The following is a 16,012-nucleotide window of genomic DNA, read 5'->3' as shown; positions in this document are numbered from 1 at the left end:
GATGAGATCAAGGGGGGCACATGGAGGGGATGGACAAAGACAACAGGGTAGTCAACTCATCAAACAAGACTGGAATAGGGCTGAGGGAGGTGTAGGAGGAGGAAGTGGAAGAGGAGTGGAAGAGAGATCACAGTAGATGGTTCTGATTTTAGTACTGGAGGAGGAAGCAAAGACTTGGGTAGAGAATGTGGACGGGGAGGTGGGGAGCTGGGACTTAGAAGAGTGTCAAAAGTAAGTGGTGATATACTGCAAGTGGGAATTTGCATATGTGACTGAGTGATCACATTGAACACGACAAACAAAACCTTTATATCACCTTAAACATGTTATCCCAAAGGAATTGGTTTACACATTCAGCTCTGAATCACTGTGTTGAAAAATTTAAATGTTGAGAGATTAGATGATGTACTTGCATGCATGAACCAGCCCTTATTTTAATTCTAACGGAAGGAAACTCAATCCTCAGTTGGAATTGATTTTGAGACTTCTTCTTGGAGTATGTGAAGTGTAATCATCTTTTGTAAAGCTAAAATGTCAATGTCTGAAGGGATATGTTCCCATTATGCAAGAGGTAACATGGGTCCTTGTGCAACTCTATTAATTTGCACACTGTTCTTGGCATCTTTTTGAATACATTTAGTTTTCTCTGGTTGCCAGACATAATGTTGCTTGCTCCTTCTTCCTATTGATGTCACCCTTCTGAAGATCTCTGTGGAACCTATAATATTCTCAAAATTAAAAGCTTATTTCCTAGTCACAGTGTACTTTAGAAGAGGAAGGAGAAAATGGATGAATAGGAAATAAAGGTACTATACAAAGTAACTACCCCCTTTCAACACTTGTGATGCATTATGGCATAGCCCTCTGTTTTGCTAAAGGTAAATAGTAGCAAGACATCATGAAAGTGAGAAAAATGTAAAATTTAGGATAACTAGTCATATTTTGAGATCCTAATGATATAGGGCGGGATATAAATATTTTAAACAAACAAACAAACAAACAAATATTTTTTTTTTACTAGCACAGACAGAAGAGGTACCACCAGAAAGTTGAGAGGGAAAGAAGAAATGATATGACCTTTCATATGGAGAGAACCCACCAAATATCCTTATTCCTTAGGTACAGCAATAAGGAGACAGGGCAGTTGTGACATCAGCAGCCAGCAGACCAATCCTCTCTCCTTTGTATGTGTTAAAATGCCAAGGTCTAAATGGCAAACTGGGCCATGCTGCAGCTTTCAAACATGCCCACCATTTGATGGGCATATTGCAAGTTTCAGGGCTGGTCTGGGGACAGACCACTGGTCACACAGATGAAATTACACTGGTCACACAGTTTGCCAGAGGACAAACAGGACAGTACATCCCTCTTGATTATCTTGGATCTCTCAGGAGCTTTCTGTACCTTCAGCCATGATATCTCCTCTGAGATGAATGCTTGGGTTGGAAATGGGAGGAACTGCTTTATGGAAGTTCCACGATAACCTGCCTCACAGATTCCAGAAGGCAGTGTTGGGAAACTCCTATTCTGTCCCAATCCTGTGGGATATTCCTCACTTTAAAACATCTACATGAAACTGTTGGGAGAGGCTGTAAGAGGCTTTGGAATTCAGTGTTATTAGTATGCTGTGATAACACATAGTTATCTCTCTTCTTAAATCCCAGTGAGGCAACAAAATTCATGAAAAAATGCTTGGAATAATAATAGACTGGATGATGATCAGTAAGTTGAAGCACAGTCCAGATAAGACAGAAATGATGGTGGCTGGTGGGTTCTTAGATCGAGAAAGTGTCTGGCCTATTCTGATAGGGATCAGACTCACCCCGGAGGAGCAGGGTTACAGTGTAGTGGACTAGGCTTTGCTCTCAAGTGGTGACTCTCAGGTGGTGGCCATGGCCAGGAATGTCTTTTTTCAGCTTCAGTTGGTTTTCGATCATTGTGATCTTGCCATCATAAACGATATCTTGGTAACCTCTAGACTAGATTACTGTAATGCATTCTGCATGGGGCTGCCCTTGAACTTGGAACTTACAACTGGACCAGAATATAGTAGCCATAGAGTTAATGTAACAGTGATGCCACTGTTGTTGTTTATAAAACGCCTGAAATTGTTCAGTGCTCTACAAAAACGAAACACGCAGATCCTGCTCACAGTCTTACAGTCTTGCAATCACATTAGGGAAAGAAGCTCAATGCTTGCCAGCTGTTTTCTAAGCACAATGCAAAAGACTAGTTTTGACTTTTACAGACCTACATCGTTTACGTCCTTATTATCTGAAGGAACATCTCCTCCCATATATCCCTTCCCATATATTGATATCACCATATGTTGATATCAGCCAGAAGGCTCTGCTATGAGCACCCTTGTTATCTGAGATCCAGTGAGTCATGATAAAGATGGCCCAGTTGTGGAACTGTCTGTCTAAGAAGGTTCAACGGTCTTACATTTATTGTTTTTAGGTTAAGACCATTTTATTTCAGCAAGCTTGTATGTGAGACTCGTGGGTGCTTTAATGTGAAGCTGTTTAATCTTTCATTGCTTGATATTTAAAAGCATAACACCACCACCAGCAACACAAACAAAACACTAAGAACACACAATTATTTACAAGATGTTCAAACATTGAAATAATGTATAGTGGAAGATGGTCTTGTTAGGCTATTAGACTGTGTCTAGGGACTATATAATTCTAGCATTGAGTGTAGCCAGTGCCTCTTTGCCCCGACTAAGTAGAACTTAGTGACAAAGCTCTCCAGAACACAATAGTACTACTATTGCTGCTGCTACTGCCACCTTTCTTTTATAACACCCTTTTTTTCACCATTCATAGTTTCCCCTGCAGGAAGAGTTGCTAACATAGTAAGGGTCTAGTCTTTGTGAGTATTGATACATAGAATGGTCATAAACCAACATGAAAATTAGCTAAACTATTTCTACAGTTATAGCACAGGGTTACAATTTCTATTCCACCACTGAACAGAACAACAAACTAGAAAAGCAGAGATATCTGAAATTTCATTTAAAAAAATCGAAATACTTTAAAACATTCTTACTTTATAGCCATTACCATGTGTCAGCTTTCCTAATAAGTTTATGTTAACTGAATACAAAAGAAATGTGAAATAAATATAACCAGAAGGGACGATCAAATCTAATTTTGATACATTAATGTCATATGCTGTACATGTTACAATACCAGCCAGAGTTAATACTAAGCTGCAGGCTACACTGAGATTTCTAAATGGCAGATTGTTTTAAGTGATACCAAGTATAATTGAAGTAATAAACGATAGTAAAAGCAAAGCACACTGGCAGGAAGAATTCAAGTATTTACTTAAAAAAATTAAATAAGTTAGTTTTGGAAAGAGAAGACAACTGAAATAATGCAGGGCTCAATTTACAGAAAGTTCCTTTTGTTTATCGATTGCATTAACCCTTGAACTCTTGCCAGAATTATCAGTAATGTGTAGAACCTAGTGATCTAAAAAAAATGGATTAGAAAAGAAATTACAACTTCCTGAAGGCCATGATCCAAGCTGATGGTTTTGTTTTTGTCATCTAGTTCCCACTTTAGCAACCCTACCCCCTCATAAATTGTCAAACCACTTTTACAACCAGGGGTACATGTTTTTAAAAAAGTTCTCTGATGATTTGATAGTGGGGAGAAAAAGAAGTCTGGCTACTGAAATGGGAACAAGGAAAAAAAGCTGGTTGAAATCATATGTAGTACTGAGGACAGGGATTGTATTTAAGGGAAATGTTCAAAAGTACGGAAGGTAAAATAATAAGAGAAGAAAATATACATGGCAGCGATCCAAAGTCTCCCAAACAGCTAGTACTACGTGCACAAGGGGGTTCTTAAACAGAGACTGCCCATGCCTCATTGCAAATTGTTTTGGAACTGAGGGTGATTTCCAAAACAGTTTGTGATATAAAATGGAAGTCTACTACTCAAGGGGGCGGGGGGAAGAGGCATGTCCTTTACCATATTTAAAGTTGCTCTTAGGACCATGATCCATTTTTTTGCCAAGTAGTTCCAATGGTTTTCACCTTAAATAATTTACATGTACATATGTAATACATGTATCATTTAAAGGTAAATTAAAACTATATAATCTAACAAAATATAATCTCAAACTTTCAAAATTAACATGGACTTTTGGAATATTTTTTTTTAACCTGCTATTTAGTAAAGCATAACAAATACATTCCCCTTCATGGATCACTGCCTTGTTGTGGTGAAGGGGCTTGCGTAACTCAGTGAAGCCATAAGCTATGCCGTGCAGGGCCACCCAAGACGGACAGGTCATGGCAGAGAGTTCTGACAAAATGTGGTCCACTGGAGAAGGAAATGGCAACCCACTCCAGTATTCTTGCCAAGAAAACCCCATGGAATGTATCACAAGGCTAAAAGAGATGACGCCGGAAGATGAGCCCCTCAGGTCGGAAGGTGTCCAATATACTACTGGGGAAGAGCAGAGGGTATTTCCAAGGAGCGCCAGAAAGAGTGAAGCGGCTGGGCCAAACCCGAAAGGACACTCAGCTGTGGATGTGTCTGGTGGTGAAAAGAAAATCTGATGCTGTAAAGAACAATATTGTTTAGGAACCTGGAATGTCAGATCAATGAATCAAGGTAAGCTGGAGGTGGTCAAACATGAGATGGCAAGATTGAACATCGACATCTTGGGAATCAGTGAACTAAAATGGACAGGCATGGGCGAATTTAATTCAGGTGACCATCATATCTACTACTCTGGGCAAGAATCCCTTAGAATGGAGTAGCACTCATAGTCAACAAAAGGGTGGGAAAAGCAGTAGTGGGGTACAATCTTAAAAATGATAGAATGATCTCATTACGAATCCAAGGCAAACCATTCAACATCACAGTAATTCAAGTCTATGCCCCAACCACTGAGGCCGAAGAAGCTGAGGTTGATCGGTTCTATGAAGACCTACAACACCTTCTAGAACTAACACCAAAAAAAGATGTCCTCTTCATCATAGGGGATTGGAATGCTAAAGTAGGAAGTCAAGAAATCACTGGGATAACAGGCAGGCATGGCCTTGGTGTACAAAATGAAGCAGGACAAAAGCTAATAGAGTTTTGCCAAGAGAACACGCTGATCATAGCAAACACTCTTTTCCAACAGCACAAGAGACGACTCTACACATGGACATCACCAAATGGTCAATATTGAAATCAGATTGATTACGTCCTTTGCAGCCAAAGATGGAGAAGCTCTATACAGTCAGTCAAAACAAGACCTGGAGCTGACTGTGGCTCAGATCATGAGCTTCTTGTTGCAAAATTTTGGCTTAAATTGAAGAACATAGGGAAAACCACTAAACCATTCAGGTATGGCCTAAATCATATCCCTTATGAATATACAGTGGAGGTGAGGAATAGATTTCAGGGATTAGACCTGATAGACAGAGTGCCTGAGGAACTATGGACGGAGGTCCGTAACATTGTTCAGGAGGCAGCAACGAAATCCATCCCAAAGAAAAAGAAATGCAAGAAAGCCAAGTGGCTGTCTGATGAGGCTTTACAAGTAGCTCACGAAAGAAGGGAAGCGAAAAGCAAGGGAGAAAGGGGAAGATATATCCAACTGAATGCAGAGTTCCAGAGAATAGCAAGGAGAGACAAGAAGGCCTTCTTAAATGAACAATGCAAAGAAACTGAGGAAAACAACAGAATGGGAAAGACTAGAGATCTCTTCAAGAAAATTGGAGATCTCAAGGGAACGTTTTCTGCAAAGACGGGCATGATAAAGGACAAAGAAGGCAGGGACCTAACAGATGCAGATGAGATTAAGAAGAGGTGGCAAGAATACACAGAAGAACTATACAGGAAAGATCTGAATGTCCCTGATAGCCATGATAGTGCAGTCACTGAATTTGAGCCGGACATCCTCGAGAGTGAAGTCAAGTGGGCCTTAGGAAGCATTACTAACAACAAAGCTAGCGGAGATGACAGTCTTCCAGCTGAGCTATTTAAAATCCTAAAAGATGATGCCGTTAAAGTGCTGCATTCAATATGCCAACAAATTTGGAACACTCAACAATGGCCGCAAGACTGGAAAAGGTCAGTTTACATTCCAATTCCAAAGAAGGGCAACGCCAAAGAGTGTTCAAACTACCGCACAATTGCGCTCATTTCACATGCCAGCAAGGTGATGCTCAAAATCCTACAAGCTAGGCTTCAGCAGTATGCGAACCGAGAACTACCGGAAGTACAAGCTGGGTTTCGAAGAGGCAGAGGAACTAGAGATCAAATCGCCAACATTCGCTGCATCATGGAGAAAGCAAGAGAATTCCAGAAAAACGTCTATTTCTGCTTCATTGACTATGCTAAAGCCTTTGATTGTGTGGATCACAACAAACTGTGGCAAATTCTGAAAGTGATGGGAGTACCAGACCACCTTACCTGTCTCCTGAGAAACCTGTACGAGGGTCAAGAAGCAACAGTCAGAACCAGACATGGAACAACCGAGTGGTTCAAAATTGGGAAAGGAGTATGACAAGACTGCATATTGTCACCCTGCTTATTTAACTTATATGCAGAGTACATCATGAGAAATGCCGGGTTGGATGAATCAGAGGTCGGAATTAAGATTGCTGGGAGAATTATCAACAACCTCCGATATGCAGACGATACCACCCTAATGGCAGAAAGCGAAGAGGATCTAAAGAGCCTCTTGTTGAGGGTGAAAGAGGAGAGTACAAAAGCTGGTTTGAAACTCAACATTAAAAAAACGAAGATCATGGCATCTGGCCCCATCACTTCCTGGCATATAGAAGGGGAAGAAATGGAAGCAGTGACAGATTTTACTTTCTTGGGCTCCAAGATCACCGCAGATGGTGACTGTAGCCATGAAATTAAAAGACGCTTGCTCCTTGGGAGGAAAGCTATGGCAAACCTAGACAGCAGAGTAAGAAGCAGAGACATCACCTTGCCGACAAAGGTCCGTCTAATCAAAGCTATGGTTTTCCCAGTAGTAATGTATAAGCTGTGAGAGCTGGACTATAAGGAAGGCTGAGCGCCGAAGAATTGATGCTTTTGAACTGTGGTGCTGAAGAAGACTCTTACGAGTCCCCTGGACTGCAAGGAGGTCAAATCAGTCAATCCTAAAGGAAATCAAGCCTGAGTGCTCATTGGAAGGACAGATACTGAAGCTGAAGCTCAAATATTTTGGCCACCTAATGCGAAGAGAAAACTCTCTGGAAAAGACCCTGATGCTGGGAAAGACTGAAGGCAAAGGGAGAAGGGGATGGCAGAGGATGAGATGGCTAGACAGCATCACCGATGCAACGAATATGAACTTGAGCACGCTCCGGGAGAGAGCGCAGGACAGGAAGGCCTGGCATGCTATGGTCCATGGGATCACGAAGAGTCGGACACGACTGAACGACTGAACGACAACAACAACAAATACATTAACAGAGCAATTCTATTTCTTCTCAGACAATGTCTGAGAAACTATAGGCTGGTGTGGATCTCCTCCCCACAGGCCGTAGACACAGCTATGGTTTTGGGAGCGGGAATCCAAATGTGGATTTCCCACCCCTCTCAGCTACTGCAGAAAGCACCACAGCAGCTTCTCTTCAGAGGATGAAACAGCATCCTCGGAAGAGGTTGGGGAGGGTAAAAAAAGGGGCATTACAGTGGGCAGGGAGGGGAGGGAGAAGGAGAGGCTTGGATCCACTTGATGCAGCAGCCCGTTTGTTGCTGTCCCCGCCCACTTCCTTGTAAATTAGCTAGATGAGCTGAGAGGCTTGTCTAGCTGAATTTTTTTTCAAAGGGAGGAATGAGAGGCTGTAAAAGGCTCCATCCTCTTCTCACCCTGCCTGGCTCTTGCTGGCAGGGCTTTGGATAGACAGAGGACTCCCAAGAATTACATCCCAACATATGGGAAGTAGTTCATTTCTAAAGTTGCCTGTACTAAATTTTCCAGGAAAACAGATGGTTTGACCTAGAACTCCCGATTGCTCACTCTAGATGTGTATGCACTGGTTGTGGGTATTCAGCAACTAGGGAACCAATTCAACATATGAACCATGTATTACTTCACTTGTTTTCTGGCATTCAAAACTGATTCTAGGCAGTCATGTTAATGCCTAGACAAAGAGCTGTCCAGAATTTCTTAATGTTACCTGAAAAGAGCCATAGAATTCCTTCACCCTGTGCTGAGTTGATCCTCTTCCCCCAAACCCTGAGATTCACGCTCAGTCACACAGCCTTCTTAGAGCCAACATTTGACTATAACTGAGCAAGGAGTCCTATTAGTGCAGCTTGGAAGCGACATATTGCTTTATGCAGCTTCACCAGTAGCTTGACTTTAGCTGTGAGAGCAGGGAAAAGGCTCCAGCTTCAGAAATGAAGTCTGTTCTGATAATGCAGTATACAGAAAAATCACTGGCATGAATGGCTAGGTAGCAAATACTCACACACACTCTTGTGCCTCCTGAATCAGGACTGATTCACACATGCATGTTTATCATTCTACATTAAATTGCAGGTGAATATGTGAGCCTGGCAGGATGTGCCAGGACTCAAACCAATAACCTTTGGATCTGTGTTCAGCTGCCTCATGTGGTGAACTACTGAACTGCAGGTTAGTCTCTATTTGGGCAGTGAAGTACCCTCAGGCTCTGGGCTGACTCCGCCCACCTAGGCTGGCCACTAGATCCTCCTGGACAGGAAGGTTTACAAGATGGCTTCCTGTTCCACTTATGCCTTGACACGGTATTTCTGAGCCTTAGTGTGTTACTGTATTCTTTGGTCCTGACTTTTGACTTGCTCTTTGATCCTGCCTCCTGGTTTGTCCTTTGGTCCTGACTTGTGTGTTCGTCCCTTGACTCTGTTTACCTGACACCACTCCTGGCTTTTGGTTCACAGTTCATCTCAGACCGCTGCCTAGAGCACAACACTGACAGAATCATTTTCATTGAAAGATATAATATTTTAAAGTGATATGAAAGCCTAGCCTGTGGTGTTAGATCTCTCAAAGCCTTTCCGTGTGCGCACGTCATTATTGGATGTGTAATCACTAAGTGATGAACAGAGCAAGGAGAATGAAAGGAAAACGGAAGGGGGACAGAACCCACCCGCCCCCATATCCCTACTCAAACAAGCAAGTTCACAAGTAAATAGTAAATCATTACTATTTTAATAGTAACTAGATCCCAACCCTTTCAAAGCCAGGACAAATCCGGTGGAGCACTAGGGGCAGGTCCAGAGCCAAAGGATGGCTGGGGGAGGCGTGACTCCATCTTCTGGCCTTCGTTTGCTGCTCTGCAATGCCAGGTCTGTTACCCAGAAAACCTCCCTCATCCATGACATGATCCTGGACGAGGGTGCAGACCTGGCATGTATTACAGAGACCTGGCTGGCCGAGGCTGCTGCTCCAACTCTTGCGGTCATGTGTCCAGCTGGATTTTCGTATGTACAGCAGCCGAGGGCTGGGGATCGGGGAGGGGGAGTGGCTGTTATCTACCGAGAGTCCTTGGTCTTCACCAGACCCCCACTCCGGGAGACCAAGGTTGCTGAGTGCATGTACTGGAGGTTGGGCCCAAAGGGCAGTCTGGGGATTCTGCTCGTGTACCGTCCATCCCGCTGCACGACCGACTCCCTGGCCAAGGTGCTTGAGGTGGTCTCTGATGTGCATGTACAGTCCACTAACTTATTGGTGTTGGGGGACTTCAATGTACATTCAGAGGCCATCCTCACAGGAGCACCTCAGGACTTCATGGAGACCATGCCTTCCTGGGAGCTGCACCATATTCCAACTGGGCCCACCCATGTAGCTGGTCATGCACTAGACCTTGTGTTTGTTTCTGGAGAAGTGGGGAGTGATCTGGAAGTGGGGGGTATATCCACCACCCCCTTGTCATGGTCAGATCACTATCTGGTGACATTAGACTTCTCGGTCCCACAACCCCTTCGCAGGGGTGGAGGACCTATTAAAATGGTCTGCCCCAGGCATCTTAAGGATCCAAATGGATTCCTGAACCCGCTTGGGGATTCTCTGGAGCATGCCAACGGCCACTCGGTCGAGACCCTGGTGGGTGGCTGGAATGCCACAATCACTGGGGCATTAGATTGGGTGGCTCCGAAACGCCCTCTCCACCTGAACAGGGCTCAGACTGCACCATGGTTCAATCTGCAGTTACGAGCTCTGAAACAGGAGGTGAGATGGCTAGAGTGCCGGTGGCAGAAGTCTCGCTCCAAAGACGATCAGACACAGGCTAGAGCTGTATCTTCAGCCTATCACATGGCGGTGAAGGCAGCAAAAAAGGAATATTATGCTGCCTTTATCGTGTCTGCAGAGTGCTGTCCCAGGAGGCTGCTCCAAGTGGTCCGGAGCCTGGTCGGTCCTGTGGCTCCAGAACCACTGGAGCATTCTGAGGCCTCCTGTGAGGCCTTGGTAAGGCACTTTGCAGATAAAATTGATCAGATAAAGAGTGTTACTCTGCACGCTGTGGATACAGTTAGTGAGCAAGAGGCGGCCTGTAGCAAACCGGTTTTGTGGGATCGGTTCCAGCCTCTTCTGATGAAGTGGACAAGGTGCTTTCATCTGTAAGGCTGACCACCTGCTTACTTGATCCTTGCCCATCGTGGCTCATTATGGGCTGCAGAGAGAGACTGGATGAGGGGATCAGGGTGGTGGTGAATGCCTCCCTTGAGGAGGGAGTGATGCCATCAGCCCTCAAGGAGGCAGTGATAAGACCGCTCTTAAAGAAGCCCTCCTTGGATCCCCAAGTTCTGAACAACTTTCACCCAGTCTCAAATCTGCCATTTTTGGGCAAGGTAATTGAGCGGGTGGTAGCGATGCAGTTGAAGGCACACTTGGAAGAAACCGATTATCTAGACCCATTTCAGTTGGGCTTCAGGCTTGGGCATGGGACAGAAACGGCCTTGGTTGCCTTGGTGGATGATATGAGGAGGGCTCTGGATAGGGGTGAATGCTCCTTCCTTGTTCTCCTCGACCTCTCAGCGGCTTTTGATACCGTTGACCACAGTATCCTCCTGGACTGCCTGGAGGGGTTGGGCACTGGAGACACCATATTGTGGTGGTTCCGGTCCTTCCTCTCCGGCAAGTACCAGAGGGTAGCACTGGGAGAGGAGGTTTCGGACCCGTGGCCACTCACTTGTGGGGTGTGACAGGGTTCCATCCTCTCCCCCATGCTATTTAATATCTATGTGAAACCGCTGGGGGCTATCATCAGGAGGTTTGGGGTGCGGTGTCATCAATATGCGGATGACACACAGTTCTACCTCTCGTTCAAATCTTCACCAAGGTTGGCCGTAGAATCCCTGTCCAAATGTCTGGAGACGGTGAGTGGCTGGATGGGGAGGAATAAGCTGAAGCTGAACCCTGACAAGACCAAGGTACTTTTGGTGGGAGACAAGAGGAGGCTGGGGGATGTTGACCTGGTGTTGAATGGGGTACGGCTACCCTTGAAAGACCAGGTCCGCAGCCTGGGGGTCATTTTGGACTCCCAGCTGTCCATGGAGGCTCAGGTGTCAGCTGTGAGCTGGACAGCGCTGTATCAACTCCATCTGATATGGCGGCTGCGCCCCTTCCTTCCCGACCATCTGCTCCCATTGGTAGTACATGCCCTGGTCTCCTCTCGTTTAGAGTACTGTAATGAGCTCTATGTGGGGTTACCCTTGAAGACAGTTCAGAAGCTGCAGCTGGTACAGAACGTGGCGGCTCACCTGATTAAAGGCAGCCGCTGGCAAGATCACATCACTCCAGTGCTGAAGGAGCTGCACTGGTTACCAGTTGTTTTCTGGGCCAAATTCAAGGTGTTGGTTTTGACCTTTAAAACCCTATATGGTTCTGGCCCAGCCTATCTTAAGGAGCGCCTCCAGCAACACCAGACAGGCCGCTTAACAAGATCAGCCTCGGACAGCCTTCTCTCTGTCCCATCAGCCAGGACAGCTAGACTGGTGGGGACGAGGGAGAGGGCCTTTTCTGTGGTGGCCTCCACTCTGTGGAACTCCCTCCCTAAGGAACTCCGCCATGCCCCCTCTTTAATGAGCTTCCACCGTGCATTAAAAATGTGGTTGTTCAGGGGTTAGGGTATTTTAGAAAATGTTTTCATTATAGAATTTTATTGTTTTAAACTGTTTTATTATATGTTGTACATCGCCCAGAGTGGCTGGGTGACCAGCCAGATGGCCGATTAATAAATTTAAATAAATAAATAAATAAATCTGGAAGCAAGAATGATACTAAATCTATGCTCTTATAAAAATGTCTTGGACTGATTTTTCTGTCAAAAATATAATCCAGAGTACCCTAAAATCAATATCCCACTGAAATCAATAGACTATAATGGCTTAACTGCCTGTGCTTAAGTTCCATTTACTTCAGCAAGACATAAGCACACATAGGGCGCAATCCTATGCATGTTTAGACAAAAATAAATCCTACAACTCCCAGCATCCCCCAGACAGCATGGCTGGCTGAGGGATGCTGGGAATTGTAGGACTCATTTCTGTCTAAACATGCATAGGATTGTGTCCTTAGCTTCTTATGTGTACCTTAGGTTTTCCAGTTCAAACTTGACAATTATGAGTAGAAGCTGTGATCCACATGCAGACACAGGCTAATGCATATAGATTAGCTACAGTATGTCCAAAATAATCTTCACAAATATCTAATACAGGCTTCTCCAACCTGGAGCCCTCCAGATGTTTGGGACTACAACTCCCAGGATTCCTGTCCAGTGGCCATGCTGGCTGGGGCTGATGCGAGTTGAAGTCTACAACATCTGGAGGGCACCAGGCTGGGGAAGGCTGATCTAGTACACAGGGGAAAAGATAGGCCAAATTTAGAAGCTGATCCACTTATGCTAGCCTACTCACAAAGTATTCACAACTACATGAGTAGCAGAACACACACAGGGCTGATTCAGACATAATGATAAACGACAGTACAGCATTATGAGAATGAGCTACAGCAAGCCTTGGGGCTTGCATAGTTCACTGCTCCTCCTCCACCACTGCCATGAGGAGGAGTTTGGAAGCTTTTGCTTCTGTTTTAGGATTAATTGCAGCTTTCTCTGTCATCCAAACCTCAACCTCAACAAACTATCGTAACTATGGTTAATTGAAACAAGACAACTGATGCCTGTGCTGCATCAGTTGTCTTCCAGTCAGAACCACTGAGTGCACTTTATAAAATGTTGCCTAGTTGAAGAATAGTTTAAAAAAACATTTAGTAGCTTGATACAAATTTTCAAGATACCAGCAAAAGATTGTAGAACACAAATTCTGTTAAATAATAATTCGGAGAATTATTTACAGGTTGAACATAGAACAAAAAATCATAAATAATTGAAGCTTGCCAGAGGCATAGCTATTTCTCTGTACTAACTGTTGGTGATCTAATTCAATTACAAGTATTAAACTCCATGCTGAGGTCAACCGGCCTCACTTCCTCCAATATTACACTTCAACCAGTGCTCATTAATGTGTCTGTTGAATGGATCATCACATTTGAAGATATATGTACAGAACAGAGGGGGCACAGTCTAATGATAGCCAATTGTTCATTCGTAATAGGGCAAATGTTCCAGGTCTCAACTTATTATCACTAATGTGGAATGTATTAAATTTAAAAAAGAAAAAAATACCAATGGTGCAAAGCACTTTATTCTTAAGATGGTTATAAAATAACTAGTACTTGCGGAGCACACGTATCAGCTGCAAACACATGCAATTGTTAAACAGTTATGTGTTTTAGCTATGATCATTAAGAGTGAAAAGTCCTCTGTGGGAAATCAATCTCGAATTCCTGAGTTTTCTAGGTTTATGAAATCCTGAAAGCGGATAAGGAAACAAGTGAATAGTTTAGAAACAGCACTGTGATTACTTTAGGTGTTTGGGACTTCACACATGTTATACTGACTCAGCATGTGATCGCCCTATGCTGACAGGTATGGGGAATTTAGAATAAATGCATATCATAAACCTGCCCTGATTAAGACCCTACCCTTTGTTGTTTGTCACTCCTACAAAGAGAATGGTTTAGTGAAGTCTTTAGCCGGGCCCCAGCAGAGCACTGAGAAGATGGTCTATAAGGGTCACTGTGGTGGCAACAGTACTCTTATCTCCCTCTGTCCATAGCTGGGGGAGAGAGTGTCCACTGATAAGTGTGAAGTTATATCTGCAGGAAGTAAAAGGATGTATTTACATTAAGAATTCATGCGTGGAAGATGGGATGCACTTATGTATGCATACGCATGCACACACAGGGCAGACAGAAAGGAGGCCTATTCAGTGCAATTGCTACAATGCACTACAGGACCCTATCTTATTAAAAGAGGGCTCAGCAAAAACATGCAGAATCTAAGTAATAGAGCTTTTATCTCATACGAAGTGTTCTTTATATATTTATATTAGACCGCCGTACTTCTTCCTCATCTTATCTAGAAGCACACAGTGCTCCTTGCCATGCAAACTTCTCTGTGGAAAAGTTGATTTGCCGAAGCTAATCAACTCAAAGCCTCAATAAAATCTCAAACCCTTAAAATGTATCTGTTCTTTACTTCCTGAATTTCTTACCTCCTAAAAGACAAGGTTATTTCAAAACACTTACCTTTTTTGTTAAGGAGTCATCTGAATCAGAAGGCATTCTGGTTGATACATGAAACATTACTTCCACAGTAGAGGTAGCAAAATATGGAGTGGTCAATCCAGTGCTTTTGTTTTTTTGCAATCCTCCCATAAAACCACAATGGTTTGTGAGGTTCACCTAAAACACAGAAGCCATTGCCACATCAGAAAAAAGTGTAATATCAACTAGAACACGAGAAAAACATTTATCCATGCAATAGCAAAAATTGTTGTTAGCATTTTGTTGAGCTAAAGTACACAACAGTCCTACTTAACCAGAACCAGTAAGAAAGCCAGCCAAATTAATGTAGCAGAAGAACATCCCAAACTACTTGGCACAAACGTATTTTAAATGGTAGTCAGAGTCTGCAGAAATAAGATCTTGGGGGCGGGGGGAATGAAGTATAGAAGTAACAGTTGTTTGTAACCACTACTGTTCCATAAACATCTGTATGATCAAGACATATTTTCAATGTGAATTCTGTGGTGCTAAATAAAAGTTTTTTGTTTGAACATGAAAATACATATAGAAACAAAGCAACTGGACATATTTTGAATTCTTATTATGTCCATTGGGAGGAGGTCAGTCTGATAGTTTAACCCAAGAGTGGGCAATACATGGCCTGCAGCTGCATACAATCCCATAGCCTTTCTTGCAATCCTCCACAGCTGTTGAATTTGCTGCAGTGGCAAAAAAGCAGCAATTCTGCTTGAAAGCAAGGTGCATGGGGTGGTAGTGATGGTATGTGCCTGGTTTGGAAGCAGAATTGCACTCTCTGAGCCTTTCCAGGAGCTCACTTCTGCTTCCAAATAATGTGCGTACTCCCTGCTTGGGAACAACCACCTAGGTCTATATATAGCCACTCAGCTTTCATGCTATTAGTGGCAGATCGTCATAGCCCTGCTTGCAAAGGTAAGGAGACAACACATGATCAGATAACATGATCCTGGTATACCTGTAAACTGAGAATTTCCCAGATGAGAAAATGTGGATAAGGGAGGGACGGTAGCTCAGTACTACTGCGCATGCTTTTTATGAAGAAAGTCCCAGGTTAAATCCCTGGCATCTCCAGCTACAAGCATCAGCTAGCAGGAGACGTGAAAGACCTCTTCCTGAGAGCCTAGAATGCTACCGCCAGTCAGAACAGACAATACTTGTCTAGATGGACAAACCATCTTACCTGGTATAAAGCAACTTACTATGTCATGGGGATATGGTAGGTGCTATTGGCACTTAATGTGAGCGTACTACCCACCCTTTGTGGCTATACCTTCAATCTTTGTGAAACCCAAGGCTCCCGAGGAACTTATTTTGGTTGGTAACAGCTCTACAGGATAGGAATCGACCCTCAGTCCCCAAACTAGTTTTCCCCAACCTAAGA

At 43.7% G+C, this 16,012-nt stretch overlaps 1 protein-coding gene across 9 annotated transcripts in view; it reads right to left on the bottom strand.

Annotated features, from left to right (window-relative positions):
• The window catches only part of RALGAPA1 (Ral GTPase activating protein catalytic subunit alpha 1), a 201,988-nt gene that overhangs the window by 50,942 nt on the left and 135,034 nt on the right, over positions 1 to 16,012 (bottom strand). For 8 of the 9 annotated variants that reach the window (XR_014789084.1, XM_084843464.1, XM_084843455.1 and 5 more), the window contains one exon: positions 14,614 to 14,769. Coding sequence is in view for 8 of the 9 variants with exons in the window: in XM_084843464.1 (XP_084699590.1) it covers positions 14,614 to 14,769 (156 nt within the window). In the remaining variant the exon portion in view is untranslated. Of the gene's footprint in view, positions 1 to 11,569; positions 14,182 to 14,613; positions 14,770 to 16,012 lie in introns of those variants that run through there. The other variant, XM_084843518.1, reaches the window with a different exon arrangement.

The sequence above is a fragment of the Heloderma suspectum genome, chromosome 1, assembly GCF_057233095.1.
Source record: "Heloderma suspectum isolate Gila_16-S chromosome 1, 16-S_ref, whole genome shotgun sequence".
In the NCBI taxonomy this organism is placed as follows: Eukaryota; Metazoa; Chordata; class Lepidosauria; order Squamata; family Helodermatidae; genus Heloderma; species Heloderma suspectum.
This window is presented reverse-complemented; position numbering and strand designations above follow the sequence as displayed.